General features: G+C 49.4%; 1 protein-coding gene across 7 annotated transcripts in view; it reads right to left on the reverse strand.

Annotated features, from left to right (window-relative positions):
• Adck1 (aarF domain containing kinase 1) overlaps positions 1-21,459 on the reverse strand; it is a 92,718-nt gene that overhangs the window by 13,111 nt on the left and 58,148 nt on the right. For 6 of the 7 annotated variants that reach the window (XM_087911591.1, XM_087911590.1, XM_087911595.1 and 3 more), the window contains exons 5-7: positions 16,958-17,116; positions 7,394-7,552; positions 2,155-2,271 (exon numbers count right to left, since the gene is read on the reverse strand). In XM_087911591.1, coding sequence (XP_087767717.1) covers positions 2,155-2,271; positions 7,394-7,552; positions 16,958-17,116 — 435 coding nt within the window. The remainder of the gene's footprint in view (positions 1-2,154; positions 2,272-7,393; positions 7,553-16,957; positions 17,117-21,459) is intronic. The other variant, XM_087911597.1, reaches the window with a different exon arrangement.

Genomic DNA, 21,459 nt, shown 5'->3' on the forward strand with positions numbered 1-21,459 from the left:
AGGCTACAGAAAGGGAACAAGAAGGAACAAAGGTTCCCAAAGACTCTAAGAGGAAGAGATGCCTCCGTGAGTAATAATACCCTCATGAATTATGAATTATAGAAAATGTTTTTACACAGTCCTATTGCTTATAAAGCTTGCATGATGGCATCTGTCCCATAGCAAAAAGAACATGGACTCCTATCTCAAGTACTTCACTCAAGAGGGCCGGAACAATAAGTGACAAAGCCAGACAATGCCAGGTACCCACCCTGTCCAGCACAGGTCTCTTAGAAGCCCCATGCTTGGTTGGCTCTGCCCACATTTCTATTCTAGAACACACAGGCAGTGCCTGCACATAGTAGGTACCAGAGAACATGCTGAGAGGTGACTCTGACTTCAAAGGGAAAGAAGAGGTAACACCTCTACCACAAGAACAGCAGAAAGGCAGCCACAGCAGCCAGCATGAGACAGCAGCGGCATGATCTAGGGACAGCGGGCAGCAGAGCAAAGGCTAAGAAGCCTTGAACCAGCTACAGGTGCTCTGTGCCTATGACGTCAGCTCCAAAGAGGCTCCGTACCTTGATTTCTGGAAATGGGTTCTGAGGGTACTAAAAGAGAAGATTAGTTAGAAGGTTTCAAAGGTTTCAGCTAAGTCCAAAATCCATACCCGCTCTAATTGGAAGTTTGCTCCCTGGAGAGTGAGGGGACAGATTCCATAGTCATCCTCCTCCTCGTCCTCCACTTGGGGATCCTGGGGACCAGGGTTGAATCCAAGACCATGTAACAATGGCCGTCTTTTCCAACTGGCCCTCTCCCTAAAGAAGTACCCAACTGGCATCTCTGCCCAGTGCCCCTGGATCCAGTCAGTCTTGGAGACATGTGATGTCTGCCTACCAGGTCTCCTGCATCTGTCCCTGCAGCCCTGTGGTACCAACTCAGTCACCTCTCTCTTGGTTAATTTCATGCCAATTAAGTCAGGCCTCAGCCCAGGCAGGATCTTCAACCCACACTCACTGAAATCCAATTAACCTTCGATAAAGGTCTTGCAATCGATAGTCCTTCTGTGGCTAGAAGAAGCTCTCTCTGCCTGCAGAAGACTCCCACACAACCTTCGCTTTTAATGAGACCAATGACAATTGCTACCACCAGCTCTGAAAGTTATTGGCAACTATGATCCCTGGATATATATGCTGCTAGGCTCAGGGACATAAACAGGAGCCCTGGCAGGCTTCTTGCTCCTAGAAGGTGAGCACACCTAGGCAGGACCGCCTGTGCTGCAGATACAAATGACAGGTGAGCATTGACCACTCAAGGGCTTTATACTGTGGTGAGGTCTTCTGTGGAGACTCTGCAACCCTTCCTACCCTAGATACTCATGTGCACCCTGGGGTGGTTCCCAGGAATCTGCAGAGCTACACAAACTCCCCTAACGGTTCTGAAACAGGCGGCTCCTGAAGCACCTGAGTCGGTGCTCACTCAGCCAGAGTCTAGTCTATAAAATACTCAGACAGAAAGGCTCCTTAGAGGTCATCAGGTCCACCACCTCCATTGAGAAAACTGAGGACCAGAGAGGTCAGTCTGGCTTGTTTCATTCTTGAAAAATCAGGATGTCTGACTTTAGCCTGGGCATCCTGAGTACCCACACCCAACACGTGCAGGGGACTTCACTAACAAGGCATGTGGATAAAAAAACACACCCTAAGGGTCCTGGGGTGACCTAGAAGCAGAAGGTTGGGTACAGAACCTGCTCTCAACTAGCCAGTTTCCCTGATACGGAGGAAACAGGAAGTAAAGACACAGCTTCATCTTCTCCCTTGCTCTGAGAAACTGATCCAGGTGACTACCACAGTCATCTTGGTTTCATGCCCTGAGTCCTGTGGTGGCGGCCCAGGAGGGCAGGGTGGAAGTCGATAAACAGGCACCAAAGAGACAGACAGACTGAGTCCCTGACTGGGCACCACTGCTCAGCTGTATGGACTTAGCTATTGTGAGAAAAGAAGCCAGCAGCAACCTGGTGCTCAGCGAGGCTTGTCCCTATCGCCACTATAACCCATGACTGGATGCGGACGCTTAGGAGGACCCGGCCAGGCTCTCCGTGCCCAGAGCCCCAGGCCTAGGCAAGCAGCCCCAAACACACTCCGTCCCTCTGCCCTCGGCACTAGCCCACCTCACCTCATTCACATCGATCTGGTTCTTCTCCATGTAGGCCCTGTCGTTGACCTGCCCTCCCTCCACGAATTCCATCAGGAGCACCCTCTTGGTAGACAGCTCCCAGTGGATCTGGGGGACCTGGAGAAGGAAAAGACAAGTCCCATCAGAGGAGGAGGCTGTGGTCAGGGCCAGGAGCTGGACACTGGCACATACTGCTTTTAGATGGAGCCGCTGCCAGAGAGGAAGCCAGGGTGAGGACTAGGCAGACTGCCTCAATCAGGTGGCCTTTCCAACAGAACTCCCTCACAGTCCTTCATGATGGTGGGAGCGGCTTCCTGACTACCCCACTGCCACTCCCCTAAGCCCCTTACCTTCTACACCACTCACCTCCCACCCTTGCCACCCCTCCATCTTACTGCAAGCCAGACATCAGAACAGATATGAGTACTTGGTAGCAAAATCTTTCCTACCTACCTGGAAGCTGTCACTGTTAAGACTTCAATTGGAAATGTCCGCCAAAGGCTCACCATGCTTTGAAGCATGGTCTCCAACTGGGGACGCTATGTTGAGAGGTTTGGGAACCTCTAGGAGGTGGGACCTGGCTGGTGGGAGAAGGCCACAATAGAGGCCTTTGGGACAGGAGCTCAGGTCCTGTATCTGGAAGTTCTGTTTTCTGGTCCCCTATGACGGAAAGAGTCTCTAATACACCCTTCTAAGTCACAAGCTCCACAATGACTTCACCACGATAATGAAGTGAAATCCTCTGAAGATGTGAACTGGAACAAATCTTTCCTGCCTTAGGCTGTTTCCATCAGGTGCCATGGTCAGTGTTACACACGCAGCTCACACTGGCGTTAAGGGCTGTTTCCTTCTGCCTCTCCCTCCACTAGAGCCTTGTGGGGCCCTAACTCTGCTACAGTGTTAGCACCTGGGAGGTAGAGAGTTTGAACCAGAGAATAAATTCGGTTTTCTGCTAGTTTCCTTCCAGCCTCCTATGGCAGACAATGCTGGATCTTAACCCAGTGTCTATGACCCATCTTCCTCTTCCCCACACATGGGAAACTTAAACCCTTTCCCAGCCTGGCACATAGTAGGTGGTCATGTGATACTAATTCATGTCAAAAATGCAAGTGGCCGTTTGCTAGAAGATTCAGTGAAGGGTTATTTTCTCTTTATAAAAGGATATTTGTGGTACTATTTCTCTCTTTCTCTTCCACCCTGAAAGTGAATGTGATTCTTAAAACAGTAACTGCCATCTTGTAATCAAAGGGGTTATAAAAAAAAAAAAACTCAGAGAATCACAGGTACCAGCCCTACTGTTGCCAGATTAATAAGTGCCATCAGGAGACACCTCAAGGACTCCTTCCTGCTTCAGAAAGACAATAAACATTTTGTGACATATTTTTAATAAGAACATGGAGGGGTGTATGTGCCCACGAGTGCAGTTGCCCAAGGACACCAGAGACATCACTTCCCCCGGAGCTGCTTTTGCAGGCGGTTGTGAGCCTCTTGGCATGAATGCTGGTAACCCAACTCAGGTCCTCTGGAAGAACAGTGCATGCCTCCAGTCCAAAGAACAGCCATTAAAAAAAAAAACTGTAGGATTGGTCTTTCGGTTGTTTGCAAACAAATTATAAACTAATTGACACATTCCTACCTTCTGTGACTGTAACAACACCTAAAAGCAAAAGAGAACAGGTTCTCTCAGGAACAGCGAGGGGCAGAGGGCACCAAGTAAGCAGGTGATGCAATCACCACCACCAAAGCCATGATGTTTTCAGCATGTTATTTCTCCAAAATGTTGATAAACTATTTCCTCTTAAGGAGAAACACCAAGGACAACTACTTCAAGTGTTTTGGAGACCGAGTCCTCCCTCCCCATCCAAGACTCAGCTAGACACCCTCAAGTCCACCTACATACTTCTCCTAATTCTTCTGAGAAAGCTGAACCATCAGTCACTCTCTTACCTCCCGGTGCCCCCGTTTCCATCACTGGCGAGGGGCTCATCAAGGGGTGCAGCTAACCATAGAGCTGAGAATGTGGTGAGCCTAAGCTAGGTTTTCACCATCTGGAAATCTAGACTGATCAGGAAATCTGTGACTCTTCTGTTGTTTTGAATGCAAGATTTAGACACACTTGTCAACTGAAAACAAGTGCATGTCTGTTGTTACAGTTGGTCCTGGTCTCCTGAGGAAGGTACATTACTCAGGGGTTGAGTTCTTCCATTGATTTGGAAACCTAAGCTTGGCAGTGGGCCCTGGAGCTCTGTAAACATTAGGCCAGAGCCCCAGCAGGACCTACTGAGACATTTAGAGGACAGTCAGGGGAGCACCAAGGGCGGAGTGGGAGCCCAAGGCTGCAGGCTCTCTGGGCTGCCTGGGCAGGGATAAGCTGGGACCTCCCTCCCATGTCTTCATTCCCTACGTTGTGACCATTCCAGGCTGATAATCCTCAACTACTCGGGACTGGAAAGTAGAGTGAATTATCACACAAAGATGGTCAGAAAACAACAGCAAACTGCGTGACTTAGCTCTCAGGTCCCCAAATGGCTACATCTCACCACTGCCCTTGTACTTCTTCCATCCAGGAAGAGAAAGTGAGAGACAAACACAGGTAGGCAGCCATAAGGAAAGCAAGCTCTGGGAGGCACCTCACCAGGTACTCACAGGCTCTGCAGGCCACCACTGGCCTATAGAACCCCGGTTGACAGTCCCATAGAGCCCCACCTGAGGGTTCCACCTGCTCCCACAGCAAGGCCGTCCCAAGCCCAAGAAGCAGTCTTTAAAAAGGTCTGAGATCTTAGGTAGTCTTGGCCTCATGGTGGGGCCTAGTCTTGGATATCTGCTTTGTCCATGCGCTGTGGCTTGTCTAGTCCCTCAGCTAATACCCAGGGTGCATTCCTTCTGTAGTCAGAGCCTGGCCAGGCAGAGCACAGCTCAGCCTCCTGCTTGCCGTACTGACTACGGACACATACATAGTCTCTCTGCATCTAAGTGCACCCCCAGTCAGATGCTGTTGATGGTTACAGGGGAAGCTGCTTCACCTTACTTACCATTGGCATGGAGACAGCAGATGCTGACCTGCTTGGTCAAACACCGGCTACCCTGTGACAGCTACACAGTGACTCAGGAGGGTCCTGATCCATCTCAGGGCTGAGTCAATGCAATACACTCATGCAAGCGTACGTGGCTCTGTGATTCAGAAACTTTTCCAAGAAGTACTACAAAGGCGGTTTGATGCGCGGGCTTTACGCACGACTGTTTCCACCCATACCCTGCTTCTGTCCCTTGCTGGTTCACTAGGCTAATGACTTGATCGCTTGGGACTTCTGCTTCCCCACTGATGACATGGGGTTTAACACGACACCATGGAGCTGTTAAGGATTAAAGAGGAAATACATGAGCAACACTTCTAGGAGTGTCTAACACGTTGAAAGGGCAGCTGTGATCATACGTGTTGCTCATCTGGGAGTCTAATGAGCTATGACATATCTCTAAAAGCACACATATCCCTCGGGCTCCTGAGCTCATATGAAGAAACTCTGGCACGACCCTGCCCAATGCAACCCACCCTTGTCCCCACTTCGCCCATAGGCATACTCTGACCTCTTCCAGTCCCAAACCTGTGCTTAGAACAGCTTCTCCCTTCCGGCCTGTCCCCAACTATCCCCCATGTTAACCACAAGCCCGACTGCCTCCGTCTGGCTGCCTCTCACCTCCTTCCGGCCTCCTCTCTATTTATTCAGGGATGGGCTGAAGCCCAAAGGTTTACCGTGAAGAGTCGAGGGTATTAGACCCCCCCCCCCCCGCTCCCCTTAGGCACCAGAAGAGGCCTCGCACATGAGAGGCAAACTCTTTGCTGCAGCTTAATTACGCACAGATGTTGTGATGGGGTGCCAGCGTGCAGGAGCAATCCATCTACAGTTTTAAAAGCTGAGCTGCGTTTGCAGTGCAAAATTTGTTTCCTGCTTATGATGTGCTTAGGCGAAATTAATTACTCGGGAGCCCTCGTTTCCCCCATTGTCTTAGGAATGGTATGTGAGTTCTGGCAGCCGTGGGTCAGATCAGTATGTTAATTATTTACCAATTTGGCATCCTTGTTCCAAAAATCTGTGTTGTTGTTATTACTATTATTATTATTCCATGTCTTGGTCTGGCAGTTGCTAGTTGGCTCCAGCCAGGGATGATTCTGCTGTTTCCATGGAAACACTGGAGGAGACTGCTGGGTTGTCTGGCTCAGCACTCTGGCACTGAGGGACACCTCTGCCAGGTAAAAGGTGGCAGAAACCCCGAGGGGAGCAGCAGACAGAGTCAGAGAGCCTGTCTAGAACCGGAACCCTACCCACGACACCACTGTGTACCGGCATGGACTGGAAGAGGCCACCTCCAGATGTGCCAGCGCTCTGTCGGAACAACAGTGCCTGACACACTATGACACTCACTAAACACTGCTGTCCCCTCTCCCCTCTCCAGCCAGCACTTGGAGGTCCTCTGAGCTCCTTGTCCTGGGTAGGCTAAGCACTTCCTCATGGGAAGGCACCAAACTGAAAATAAGTGTCCTTTGTGTGCAAAACACTTTGTAAGACGGGCAACACTTGGGCCTGCTTGCTCCCAATAAGAGGGAAGTTTCTAGAGCAGGGGCCGATCGACAGTGCCTACCACAGCAAGAGATCAAGTAAACAATAAATACAGAAAAAGGAATTTTAAAAATGGGACATGCAAGCTGATACACACTTGAGGCCCTGCAGCCTCGTGCTTCGTTTTCTGTGTCCCTGATGCTGTGGAGTGTTGTACCCCGTGCTGTGTCTCCCGTGCGCCCTGAGGTTTCTGTTGTACAGCTTTGCCCACTGTAGTGATGGTCAGGGACGCTGTTGTAACAGAACTGGGTACTGCATGAGCAAGTTAAGCATCTTTGGAACAGGATCCAATTGCAGCAGTGCTGGCTATCACTGTCACCGTCACCGGCATCGGTCCGTGTTCTATGGCGGCAGAGGGCACGGCACACAGGCCCACAGGGGTGCTCAGTTCATTCCATGCAATGAACAGATCCGTTCACTGACAGGCAGGTCAACAGTCACACCAGGGTTCGTTCTTTTGGAAATGGCCTTCAAGGGCTTTAACCTGGGTCTCCAACTACCAATCACCTACATAAGTAAGAAACTTTGGCAGAGATATCCCAACTCCCACCTTCTAAGCCGGGATATCTAGAGCAGGACTCAATCCCATCCCCACACTCATTCCTACTGCCCCGCCCTCCTACCTTTAGGAAGTCAAAGTGCTTGAGCATGTCGGCCACTTTCTCTGCGTTCCTCCCTTCATTCAGGAAGTCCAACTCGAGAGGCAGATTCTTCTTGGCTTCATCCACCAGCCACATGAATTCAAAATTTGGGAAGAGTTGCTTCACGGCCAGGACGAGCACCTGAAATCCAGCACGCAGCCTGTCAGCCAGCCCAGGGTGCCCAGCAAGGAAGGAACACTTCCGACTGGCTGCCTGGGTCTCCCCTAGAGGACACATAGGAGGAGAAACTGTTCTCCTGACCTCAGTCACTATAACTGTACCAATTCCAAGACAATGAGAAGCTAACAGCATCCAGAAGTAACCTTGACGACTGTTGACTAGGTGCTCCCTGGCTGGGTACCCAGCATTACGCTGAGCACTAATGTCCCTCTGAATCCACACAATTATGGGAGACATGTAGGTACATGCCATGTCACTAATCAGGGCTCTGAGAGCTCCTGTGGTTTCCACAGCTGCCCAGCAAGGAAGCCTGAGGCCAGTTCCAGGTGGGTGGGTCTACCAGGCTCCCAAGGCCTTGATCAGGACAGCTTCCATAAACCGTGCTGTGGCCACTCCCATGTTTGGTCTTACTTTGTTGTTGTTTGTTTGGGGGTTGAGGGACTAAACTTGGGGCTTTGCATGTGCTAGGTAGGCAAGCTATCGACAGCTGACACAAACCCCTGGCCCAGAGTTGTTGTCTACCAGTTATAAAGGGTGGAGGAGGTGCTGCTGCAGTAGCTGACACTTTGCCTTTGAAGCCGTTACCATGCAGGCCGAGCATGCCTGACTCAAATTCTGAAAACGGAAATGCCCGAGATCTGAAACTTCCTGAAGGCTCGAATGACATCACAAAGGGAAACTTCCACACCTGACCTCATGACAGGCTGCATTCAAAATGCAAGAGCACTAAAGTTTGTATAAAGATTGTATAAAATTACCATCAGGCTACGAGTGCAAAATGTATATGAGACATAAATGAATTCTGTCTTTCGGCATCCCCAAGATGCCTCATTATATAGGTACAAAATTCCATAATCCAAAAGATCCTAAAACACTCCTGGTCCCCAGCATTTTTTATAAGAAATATACTCACCCTGTCTTATTTTCTGTGCCTTCACAAAACAAGAACTTTTATGATTTAAAAAATGGAATAAATAAATCTTACAGGCTTGACAAGACAATGGTTTGTCCACCTAGATGAAAAACTTAGAATTCTGGCACTGGGTTCACCACAACTTCTTGAGGGATGAGATGAAGATGGGAGTTTGAGGGTCTATCTGGCATCTGGGTGCGAGTCTGAGATGTGTGTTAAACATCAGAGGCAGAGGACAAGAACCCAGTGAGAGGAGCCAAGCACATACCACACCCCCACAGGTGTGGGCACTCGGTGTCAATGCCCCCCTCACTCTCCACCTTTACTTTCCTTCTATGAACCCCCACTGACAGGCTGGTTCTGTGCCTCCATTTGTGCTGGTCTCAGATTATGCCCACTGTACTAGACACATGTGAGAGAAAAAGAAATCAAAATCTATTCGAAAGCCATCACCCAAAAGGCACTTGCTGCTTTGTTTTGAAACCTTGTGATCTCTGTGATGTACCAGGTGCCGTTTTAGAACCATCACACGGGGTTACTATGGTCAGTTTCTAACAAAACAATTTTTAATTACATTGGGACATTGTCTAATTTCTTTTCAGTCTTGTCCAGCCACTTACCGGCTAGACCTGTGATCTTACACCAACTGGCTTCGGTTATTGTGTTTCTGTTTGCGTTGCATGAAACAAGAAGGGGGTAGTGACCCAGTGGGCCAGGGCACTGTGCGTCAGACCCAGGCACCTGGACATGACACCTACAGGCACCGCTTCTCATCAGGTGTCCTCAGATGACCGTCAGTGGGGACAGAGCAAGCACACAAAAATACAAGTGGCTGCCCTAGACCTAAGTCCAGCCTGGGGCACCAAGGCTACTGAAAGCAACTGAATTCCTCTTTCTGGGTGCAAGTTCAGAAAAACAAACAAACAAACAACAAAACTGTAGGCATTTTGCTCAGGTCTGAATGCTCGGCTTCACCTAGAAGTGCAGGAGAGCAGCCTAGTGAGGTCCCTTACTTGTCCAGTTAGGACTTGACCTCTTGGGCCAAACCAGGTATACACCGGGCGGTACCTGTCGCCTACACAGGTCTACACTGGGGGAAGCTGCTGACCAAGCAGCCATTACTCACTGCTTTCTGTGTGTTCGCGCTACTTATGAAATTTTTAATTATTCTTAATATCCAAGCATACTGAAAGGCATTTTAAAGGTTTTTCCATCACTAACCATTCATATAATTAGTCATTCCTAATGCTATTGGTCACCATTAGTACTCTATGCCATTCATCACAAAGGCAGACACTTTATTAATATTCATTGCTAATAACTAATTAGTACATTAGTTCATAACCCAAAATCTTCACAGTACTCACAGAACTGGGTTCCATTCTGTGGGTGGTGGGTCCCTCAGTGGTTACACAGGCTCTCTTTCCAGGGGAGAAAACAAGAATCCTGAGGGCACCCAAACTACAGACAGCACCAAGCCCTTTATTTATTATTCTTTCCTATACATAAAGGCTTATAACTCATACTGAGGCATAGCAAGAGAATAAGGAAAATAAGTAATTGTGATAACATACTGAAATAAAAGTTATACAAACGCGGTCTCAAAATACCTTCTTGTGCTGTACTGACTGTGGTTGGCTGTGGGTAACCAAGCCACAGACACCTGAAAACTGTGAAAAATTAAACTGTAAAGGGAGACTCTGTCCTTCAAACTGAGAGGTTTGCAGGCCAGTGGGTAAACTCAACTGTACAATTCTGATGATTTGAGCTCAACCCCCAAAATCCAGAGTGTCTTCTGACCTCCATGCAATGCCATGGCATGCAGGCACCCGTACACACACACACACACCATACACATTTTTTTTTTGATTTTCGAGACAGGGTTTCTCTGTAACTTTGGGGCCTGTCCTGGTACTAGCTCTTGTAGACCAGGTTGGCCTCAAACTCACAGAGATCCTCCTGCTGCTGCCTCCCAAATGCTGGGATTAAAAGCATGCATCACTACTGCCCAGCACACGTACTTTTTTTTAACGAGAGACCTGTTAGAAAAGTCGTCAGTCTCGCAGGTACAGCAGGTCACCAGCCCCCTACGTGAGGTGGCCAACCTGAAATCCTGATGTCATTTATGAAGCCCAGGATATGTGCAGTTTTGCTCCACGGGGTGAAGCAGAAGAAGGAGGGGTCGTGGGTACGAGAGGGTTAGCTGCTGTTCTCACTTCCCATGGCTTACGAGAGTCATGAACGCCCCCTTCCCCCTTCTCTATTCACTGCACACCCGTCTAGGAGCCCAACCTAAGGAGATTCATTTTGGTTTCTCTCTGACGACAGATGCAACTGACTAAAATAAAGCAGGTGTTGTCTTCTGTTTGCCTTTTTAAAATTGTTCCCCAAAACACACTTCCTCCATAAAACCCTCCCAGCAGCCAGTGTTTGCACCAGCAGCCAGCACTTACTCAAGTCTTGCAGATGTCTATTGGGCACTCACACGAACGGAGAAATGGAAAAGCAAACGAACACGGGAATATTTCAGGGTATCCATCTTCTCTTCCAGACAATTACATGCACAGCTGAGTGATGGGAAGGGGCGAGGTTTTGTTTTGGAGATCTGGGTGGGAACAGGGTTACTTCTGAGCTCTAACAGAATTTGCTTCCAAATCTGGAATCAAGGAACAGTGAGCAACTAATGCCTCCCTCAAGGTGCAGTAATCAAAACAGAGCAAGGCATTGTGGTCCATGCCCAGTGATGCCAGCACGAGAGCAGCTGAGGCCGGACTGCTCTGAGTTCACAAACAGCCTGGGCTACATACTGAGAATCTCTACCAAAAAAGAAAAGAAAACTAAAGATAATGAAATTATTTTCCCATATAGTAATTTGCCTCACAGTAGAGAAAAATCAGTTGTGAGACATACAGTAATACAATGGAAAACTAGAATAACGTGGAAGTTTGAAAACAAGTGATGGCATTTATTTGTTTGTTTGTTTTTAAAAACAAGATCTCTTAATCCAAAGTAGCCCTGGATGTACTAGCTATGTAGACCAGGTTAGTCTCAGAGAAATCCTCCTACCTCTGCCTCCCAAGTGCTAGAATCAAAGTCATGCACTGCCATGCCCAGCCACCGTGACATTTATTTATAATTGGAAAAAAGAAAGAAAGAAAACACTCGTCACTTAATGCTCATAATGTGCCAGCTGTATGCTACAGGAACTTTGCAGACACGCTCATTCCACCATTCTGCCCACTTTCTGGGCGCCCTGAGCACCCCTGGAACAGTATCTCCCCGCCCAGCCTGAATCTGGACCCAGGTTTTTCTCCGTCCTTCCTGGAGCCCTGTCTCCCACGAGACAGCGTGAGCTAATACAAAGAGGAAGCTCGGGTAAGGCGCAGAGAGAACTGTGCAATCAGCAAAGCACAGCGGAGGTCACTGCTATCGGGCGCTGTAAGATAAACACCACACCACGGAAAGCAGCACAGAGACAAGGCCCGCACTGGTCCGCGCTGGTAAAGACGGGTGTTCCAGGATGGACGGTCAGCTCGGGGCTGTGTAAACACCTGCCACTGGCCGGGTTTATCTTTTTTCAGGTTAGTTATTAAAGCTCATGCCTTTCAGAGCATAAAAGAACAGAGTGAACACGGTTGCCCATGGGATGGCTTACATCCCTGAATATTTATGGATCTGTTTCTTTTAACTAAAATCAGCTGTTGGATTCTGTGCCAATCCAGGAATTACCTAGCCACCCACTGTTCAATCCACCCATTTAGAAAAGAAACCAGATGACAGATACTGTGGAAATGCTACTTAAAAAGTTAAGAACGGAACTGTCACCAGCCGTTTCTTTAGAAGACCCTGTGAAAGGCCAAGTGACATCAAGCAATAGATCAGACACTGGCACTCGGGCCGGAAAGCTCAATGCATTAGACCACATGCATGGCCCGGCATCGGCCACGATTTAGATCCTTAGGGGCTGACAGAGCGAGGGTTGTTCTCCATCAGTCTCAGAAGGTCTATAGGCAACAGGAGTGTGAGGGGGTGACATAGGGTGGTGCTGTGGGAACTGGGGATGTCACCACCACCACCAACTTAGAGGCCACCAAGTACCCCAGCAATGACCACGGCAGTACATATGGCCTGCTGAGCTCCCACCACCCTGGGCAGGAGAGAACTGCGGCACTGGCCCGCAGGTGGAAAGATGGTGCCCGTCCCCTCGGTCCTGCCTGCTGAATCACTGTTCCAATCTTGGGGCCCAATTAGTCTGGCTCTGAGCAGTCACACAAATCAATAAGCATCACTAGCGGTGCATCTAGAAGTGGAGTTATCCCGACTGCTCAAGGGACAGTAGCGGGTGATAATGACAAAGCTGAAACGCGTCCCTGGCTGAGCCTCTCTCGTCTGCACAAAGTCACTGGAGTCATCAGACTTGTCAGGCGCTGGGCTCTGAGTGACTTCCCTCTCTCTGCCATCTCGCTACGCTCTGTCCCAGAGACAGTCCCCCATCCCCAAGGGTATGGCCTGGTTTGCAGAAAACACCAAACCCCAGGGTGGCACGCATTCCAGGGACCAACCCGGGAGCCACCTCCCCCACCCACCTTTCTGACTAAGATGATACTAGTGCATCTTCCTGTCAATCAGGGAAGACAGGCTTCACTGAGAAGGTGATGCTGGACGGGCCTGTGCCATTCAAGGGGATTCGTTCCTCTTGCCAGGACAGTTAGTGCCAGGACAGTCAGAGTTTTATTACTTCAAGCAACAACAAATGAAGAGACTCCCAGGGACTCCTTTTGGGGGTGGGGGCAGGGGAAGAATGTAAGGGAGAAAGCAGCCGTCTTTGGCATCTGAGTGATACCAGAGGTGTGCAGCTGTTTGGGGGCATGTGAGGAAAACTGTTAGGACAAGCCAGGAAGCTGAGGAAGCCGGTGGCCAACTACAGATGGGAAGAACCTTGGTCCTTACAAACCACAATGAGGAGTCGGGTTAGTCACCTTGGGACTGCTGGTACAGGTGCCTCCCCATGTGAGAGAGTATGGGTATTCCGTCTGCCTCGATTCTCTATGGGCACTCTAATAATTGCAGCCAAAAGCGTCCTAGCTGGGACAGCCTGTAGTCTTCACCTCTTCACTCTCAAAAGTCTCAATCTAGGAAGCCACTGTGGCCTCTATCTTTAGATGAGATATATGTTCAGATTCATAAGCTTGCCTTCCTAAAAAAGCAAATATCCAGAGGCTAAGACGATTAGTCCTTCTCCTTTTAGTAGGAATTACTTTAATCAGATTGCCTTCCAACAGTAAGAGGCAAGCCTGAAGGTACCCGACACCTGGAATTGGTGCGGAATGAAGCCCAGCAATCTATGCAGAACCTACACCAGCCACCTACACCTGCCCACAAGCTTCTGGTACCTAAGGTGGCCTTAGTATCCCCTAGAAATGAACCATTTTCCTCCTGCCATGAAGACTTGCGCACCTCCCTAGGGTTGTCATTCCTAAAATAAAGATACCATTTAGATCTGGACTTTGGAAGAAAAAACTGATTTCTGATGTCAAACAACCAAAGTTTTCTAATGGGTTTCCTGGTGGAGAATGGTAACTATGGTAACTTTCCCACCAAAGACCCAGCCTGGTCCTGCTCCTGCTGATGGCTGTGTGGGTAGCAGCAGCAGGTCCTCCCGTGCTCCCAACCCTAACCCTCCCAGTCACTACCAAGAGGACATTGTGTGCTCTGCAGAGGACCCGCCAGGCATGCATCCCAACAAAGAAGGGATGATGACAAACTTTTACTACTATTCTTAACGCCACTGACTTACAGCCACCATTCCTTAAGGAGTCAGCGAGGATCTGAGCAGAGCAGTGACAGTCCTCCCCCTGGCCCTTGGGGCTATGATACCTAGGCTGGGCAAAGGTAGGCTCTTGCCTGACTCTAGAACCATCAGAAACCCACGGATCCTTCCTGGCTTCTGTTCTCTCCTGCTTATGACCATGTCTTAAGTCACCAAGAGATTCTCTAAAACCTTAGGTCTGTAGCATGGGACCAAGGCCACTCAGTGGTCCTGGTCCTTCAGCCCATCTACTCCCTCTAAGAGACACGCAGCAGCTATTCCAAACCTTCACCCCCTCGAGCCTCCAGTGCCACCTCCTACCCTCTCATTCTTGGCAGATGGTCTGGCCTCCTACAGCAGAGAAAAAATAGAGGCTATCAGCCTGGTACACACTCTGCTGCCCACCTCCCCTTCCCTCTCCAGGGCCCCACACACTCATTTATACACAGCCTCACTGCTTTCTACTTACAAAGCAAAGGCGCATCAAAGGCCAATGTGTTTGTGTTCTTGGTGCCCAATCTCTTGAAGGCCCTCCGCTGACTTGACTTCTCAATTATGTCTCTCTGCTGAGTCTCCCATATCCCTCCCCATCAGTTAAGGCCTCCTTGTGTCTCTGGAGCACTGAAGTCTACAGTTTGGACTAACTCTCCCCAGTCTCCCATGGGTGAACACTGGACAAGATGATTGTATACTGTGCCCCACTTCCTTGGGTCTCAATTCTCACCTTCACACCTTCATAGCTGTTCTTCCTAACACTTCTAGGATCCCCCAACCCCAAATAGCCTTTTCAGTGCCTTCCTGATTTGGTCTTCCACTTGGCAATGCTAAGAAATTCTGGAATACTCCACTTTCCAAAATGGCTACCACAATGTTTCCATTACAATATGCCTCTGGAACCTCAGATACTCATTACTTTTCTAACCTAGAACAATTTCCTCAACTAGACTCTAGCTAATATATAGGCAAAGCTTTTTGCTTGTTTTTTTGTTTGTTTGCTTGTTTGTTTTGTTTTTCTGAAGCATGCACAGGCGGCCTGTATATGCTGGTTCTACTGAACTTGTTCATATTGGGTTTCACGGTCTAAGTTGATGAGGACGACTGACCAGGTCTCTTCCTCAAAAGAGTACCAGACCTCATTACAGATGGTTGTGAGCCACCATGTGGTTGCTGAGAACTGAACTCAGGACCTTTGGAAGGGCAGGCAGTACTCTTAACCACTGAGCCATCTTACACCAGAAACCTAAGACATGCTTCTACCTCCTCCTCGGCCCCTCCCCACAAAGAGCTGGCCACAAAGTCCGGATGACTCCTCCTCTACCCCCGTGACACTGTCTTGCATCATACCTTATTTCTCTCACACCAACACAGCAGCCTTCAATTAGATGGACTATCCGGACTTTGTGTTTTCCCAGTGCATCCTCCCGACTGCCCATACACTTTTATTTCCAGTGCATATCTGATCATGGCAGTTCCCTGACTAGAATTCTAAATGGTTCCCCACTGAATACTGAACACGCCGTCAGTCACACAAGTACGTCATTGTTGACTATGGCCAGTGTTCCACACCTGGGCCTGGGATAAGGGGCCTCTCCTGCCCCGCTTATCTTCCCAGTCTCACTTCCAACCCCTCCCACCATCTGAGTTAGTGGAATTCTCCAAGCTCCTCCTGCTCCTATTAGCCTCAGGGCCCTCCCACACGCTAGGCTATCCTTGCACTGGCCAGCAGTGCCATAAGTCCTTCAAGTCCGCAAGGACATTAGCCTTGCAGGGAAGCCCCCTTGTCAACGCCCCGCATCCTGACACAGTGCCTTCCCGTGGTTGGGAGCTCAGGATCCTACTGGATGAGTGTTTGTTTACATACCTGTCTCCTGTACTAAACGGGAAGGTAGGGACGGAGCTCACTTACTCAGAATCCCTCAGCAACACACAGTGAGAAGAGACCTTGGTTGAGTCTAGATTAGGAAGGAAAGGAAGAGAGACTAGGCAGGAGAGGGACATGTGGGATCAACAGACCGTTGACCTCCATGTATGAGCATTGGCTTCGTCTCCAATAATAGGAGCACATACGTTCCCTCCCTTGCTGGACACACATGTAGAAGATTCCAGGAGTACACAGGCCCTCTTGGAACCTCCTTAGGGTCATTTGCAAGAATGTAAGTTTGCTAATTCAAAACAAACATCATAGAAGCAAATGAGTCATCCGCATAACTATTTCTATGTGATCTGCACATCATTTTTCTGTGCTTGGCTCATCATGTACATTCTTAAGCTATAATCTAATACATTATGATGCATCTCTGCCTACCCCTGAGGAGATCGCCTTTGGGTCCTCTCATGTCTACCGCACCTCACTGGAGGCCTCCCTGTGACTCAGGTCTCCATCAGGACCTGAATCAGTTCGGCCCTATCAGATGCTCATCGGGTTCCGATACACATCCCAGAGTATTTCAGGACAAATCAAGAAATGACCAGCCTTACCAGGGTGTGATTCCAAGTTCTTATGACACAGCCTTGGTCGTGCCTCAGCTCTCCTCTCCCACTCTGCTCCTGAGAGGGCCACCGTCCACCCACCAGCCTGAGTAAGTATCTGGGAGGCTGTCAGGCTCCTGAGGAGAAAACGAGAGAGAAAGGGGGAAGCACCCACCTCCATCAGGAGAATGTCCTTGGAGCTTTGCGCCTGGACCTTCGGGTGCTGGACCTTCACGGCCACAGTCCGACCGTCGTGTAGCACTGCCTTGTGGACCTGGGCCAGAGAGGCTGCCCCCAGGGGGGTGTCATCGAAGCTCAGGAACAAATCATGGATCTGCCAGGAGGGGAAAGAGAAGAGAGTCACTGAGAGGAAGGTGGCCTAACCTAATGAGAGGGTGAGGCAGAGAGATGATGCCCCGGAGCTGTCCAGTGTTCCACAGCAGATCTACTGCCCCACTGGTTGTGTGGGTCCCAGCTGGCACTTTAGCTATGGCCAGAATCCACACCAAACACACGGATAAGACAGGACAGAAGACACACATGAAGGGCATGTCTGCACAGGAGCACGGGAGCCCTGCAACCCCCATCAAAGGCCAGAAAGACTGTGTATCATTAGTCCATTTAACAATCCACCACTGTGTCTGCTGGCCCTTCACGCACAGGTCATGAAAAGTTAACAGAACCAGAGCCAGAGCAGCCTGTCAGGCCAGAGGGCAGACATGCCAATCCTGCCAACCTAGACAGCTCAAGGCCCTTTGAGCCGAAGGCTTCGAGTCACAGCCACCAGTTACCTTTACCTGAGCAGCGGCCTCGACACGGTTTCTGAGCCATTGCTGGCCTGGTCACACCCTAGCAGGATTCTAAAATGAGTCTCTGGGAGTTCCCTTGCCTCTTCTGTGCCTCAGTTTCTCTCGGCATGAAGTGAGAAGTGCACCCTGACTCTTGCATCTTCTCTTGCTTTCTTCCCCCCTTCCTTCTCTTTTAGAACTGCCATATTGGTTCTTTCTGACTAATTGGTCACCTCTGCATGGTCCAAATACAAATATCCTACTAGATGGAAAGAGAGCCCCCCCCACCAGAAACTTTTCTAAAGATTGGCAAAGGTAAGTGGGAGGAGGGGAAGAGGTAGAAATTTTTAATAAAAAATAAATAAATTTAAAAAAAGATTGGCAAAGGCTGTGGTTCAAATCCTCTCCATTTCTTTAAAGCCCTGTGCAGCCTCAAAGTTCTATTTTTGCAGACAAATACACACCAATCTATTACTGTATTTAATCACATGCATCTGCTTCCCTACTCCCCATTCAAGGTCAATTCAGTCCTCTTTCCCACCCCTTTCCTGCTTTTTCCCTCACTTGCAACCACCTTGTCCTGCCCTTCAGCACTGCCCCTTTCCTCAAACCTGAGGTGCCAAATGTCACACAGCTACCATCCCAATTCTGTTTGCTAGGACTCCCTCTTATTCTCACATCACAAATAGCTCCACCTCCCTGCTACCATTCCTGTACCTCCCACTACATTTACCAAAATTCTGCAGAGGACAAGACCCAGGCATCAGGGAAGGGTCTCAAACGTTGGTCATGAGAGACGGCTCTCCAGTGGATTAGATACCAGGATGGTGTGTCTAATCTCCTTGCCTTTCCCTTCTCTGAGAGTGCTAGACTTCCTGAGGGCAAGTCTCTTCTGCTATCTGCTTACTTGCTCTGGCTCTCTCGGCACAAGAACTCTCATCATGGACTTGCTCTTGGGATGCGAGAACGCCGAAGCCACCTCCCCCAGGTGCCATGTGAACGGGAGTAGGGTTGGGGGGGTGCTACTCTGGCCACTGTTCTACCCCTGTAATTTGTACAGGGATGGAACTAGATAGAGTCAAACAAGTACCTGCTGAGTGGCTAACCCCAGTGTTCTCTCCACTGGAGAACAGAATCAACCTAGTTTCCCCCTTGAAACAGCTCCGCCTTCACACTCCCACACTGCTACGAACACAAACACTCCAATGGACGTCTGTCAGAATGGGGAAAGCATGAACCATGTCTGAACTTTACCTGGGCACAGCCCACCTGTTACTCCAGGTGAGGCCTCCACCTGGTCTGTCAGAACCCTCAGGAGCCCCAGTCACCCTGATTGGCTCAGAAATGGATATGTGGCCCAATCAAATTCAAAGTAGCCCAATCATATTCCGTTCTTCTGCGTCTGTTTAAACAGTGGGAGTAGATGTACTTTCTTTTGAAACTAGGAAGAAAAATACAATTCTGGGTATGCCAAGGGTCACAGAACAGAGACATGGGAAGCTAAGGCAAGAAAGGAGGAATCAATCCTGTTTAGTTTTCGTCCTTTCATCTGGCCATCCCTCAATTCCTCGCCTATAATTCCTTTTGTTTGTTTGCTTGCCTGTTTGTCTGTTTGTCTGCTTGCTTGCTTGCTTGCTTGCTTGCCTAAGTCAATTTGAGCAAAGTTTTGTAACAGAGACAACTAAAGAAGCTCTAACTAACACCATCAGGCACCCGATGAGGTGACCGAGGTAGACCCAAGCCCAGGGCCCCTTAGAGTCATGGAAAGTGTGGGTTTCAGCCCCTCCCTGCCCCCTGATTGGAAGGACTCAGGCTCAGTATAAAGCAGAGCTTCTACTACTGCATAATGAGATCCACAAAGATCCCTGTGGAGACTTGCAATGCCTGGAGGACCCCCAAGGAGTCCGCTTCTCAGGGTAGAACTGTGAACCTTGCCCAGTCTTCCTGTGGCCCCATTCCCTAATCCTAGCCCTTGCCTGGCCCAGGGAATGTGTCACCTCCTTCTCAGAGAAGGACAACCAGTTTTAAGCCCGTGTCATTGCGGGGACACTGCAGAGTCACTGCACCCAAGAGTGACATGGCATCTCTAGGGCTGTGTGACAGGAACAGCTGCCAAGAGCTCCCCACAGGGAAGTGGAGGAAGGAAAGGGCTGAGGCAAGCAGATCCTAATCTCCAGAATGAGAGGAAGCCGGGCTTGCCATTTCACCCAGGGACAGGAAGGGGCTGCCCCCACAACCTCCTGCCTCCATCTGGGGATGGAGGAAGCCCCCAAGATACCCCCTAATCCCATTTGCTAACTCGGCATTTAAACCAGCTCTAGCAGGAAGGGGTTAAACCAAACTCTCAGTTTCACCTGCAGAAGCAAAGGAGTCATAGAAAGGGTACCAGGAGGCATCTGTCGGGCAAACCCCTGTCCCACCGCCCACCAAGCCCCAGCATCTCTACAGCCATCTTTCCTTCTCTAACCAGAGCTCCTCCACCTTCCCATGCTCACGCAAACACATACACACATACACAATAATTGATCGCTACTGGATGCTCCTAGCTGGCTTATAAAAAAGGTAATTAAAGATTGGTGCTGCAGCCTGTAATTAAATATGAATAAAGTATCTCTAAATGGAACCGTAATTCAAAGTGTTCAGTGAAAGTACTTTATGCTGATAGATAGTAAGGAAAAATAGACCCTGTCCCGAAAGCAGAATTATACCCCCCGTGCAGCTGAAACAAACGCTGCCCCTCCCCTTCAATCGCCAAGGCCCTGCCTCATTCCCTAGCCCTCTCGGCAGAAAACCATTAGCACAAACAAACGGCAGCATCTTCAGCAATTAGAGTCAAGCAGGGCCCTCGGCTGCCTCCAGTTCCGCGTGGAAACTTGTCTTCCTTCTACGGCTTGCTTCCCTGTTCCTCTCTCTGTCTTCCTCTCTCTCTCTCTCTCTCTCTCTCTCTCTCTCTCTCTCTCTCTCTCTCTCTGGAGGCAAAATCAATTATGTAAAACAGTTGAATTTCAAAACGACTAGCTGTGTGTTTTTTAATTACCATTGGTCTGAGATTCAAACACATTGATGATATGGCCATCTAGAAAAAAAAATTATCTGGGAAAAAGTTGTTCCCGTTCTGTGTGGACAGAAACAGGCAGAAGGACAGAACATGAATATAAAGGAAGATGGTCTTTTATGAGGAAAAACATTGGCCAGGCAAAAAGATGAGCAACCTCCCTGGGGCCCTGGCCATTCAGTCATTAGTTGTCTGTCTTGAGGAGAAGGGGTCTCAGGACCTGAAGACCAAGTGACACTGTACCTGGACAGGCCTAAGTCAGGCCTGCAGGTTTCCAGAAAGCAGGCCCTGTAGGCATGGAGTGGCTAAGTACTGGCCAGGAACCTCATTTGGCCCAAAATAAGATGACAAGTCAGGGTACCCTGGAGAAGCTAAGGAGTTCTGCTTCAACTCTGCATCTTGGCCAGGCACATCACTATTGGAAGCCTGGCCAGTCTGAAGCCCTTCACGGCCACTGGCTCAAGGTCACAGGTTAAGGCAGAGTGGGAAACATTTCTAATAAGGCCCAACATCAAATATCCCATCCCATGGTCCCCATACTCATTCACATCAGATCAATTTTAGCTTCAGAAATGCCATCATCCTAGGCATATAATGCATCTCCCAGGCCCTGGACAGCCTGGCTCCAGGTGAAGATAGGAGCCTGTCTCAAGCAGGCCTAAATGCCAAGGCCAGACAGTTCTCTAAGAGCTGGGACGATGCCCTGGGCACCTAACACAGACCAATGCAGCAGGGTTGTTGGTGGGTGGGGGAAGCAGGTTACCATGGCATCAGCAACCAAGAACATCTGCCTCTCTCTTGTGGAGCTGACCCACCCCATACCTGGCTGGGCTC

The sequence above is a fragment of the Myodes glareolus genome, chromosome 11 (genome assembly GCF_982192425.1).
Source record: "Myodes glareolus chromosome 11, mMyoGla1.1, whole genome shotgun sequence".
Lineage (NCBI taxonomy): Eukaryota > Metazoa > Chordata > Mammalia > Rodentia > Cricetidae > Myodes > Myodes glareolus.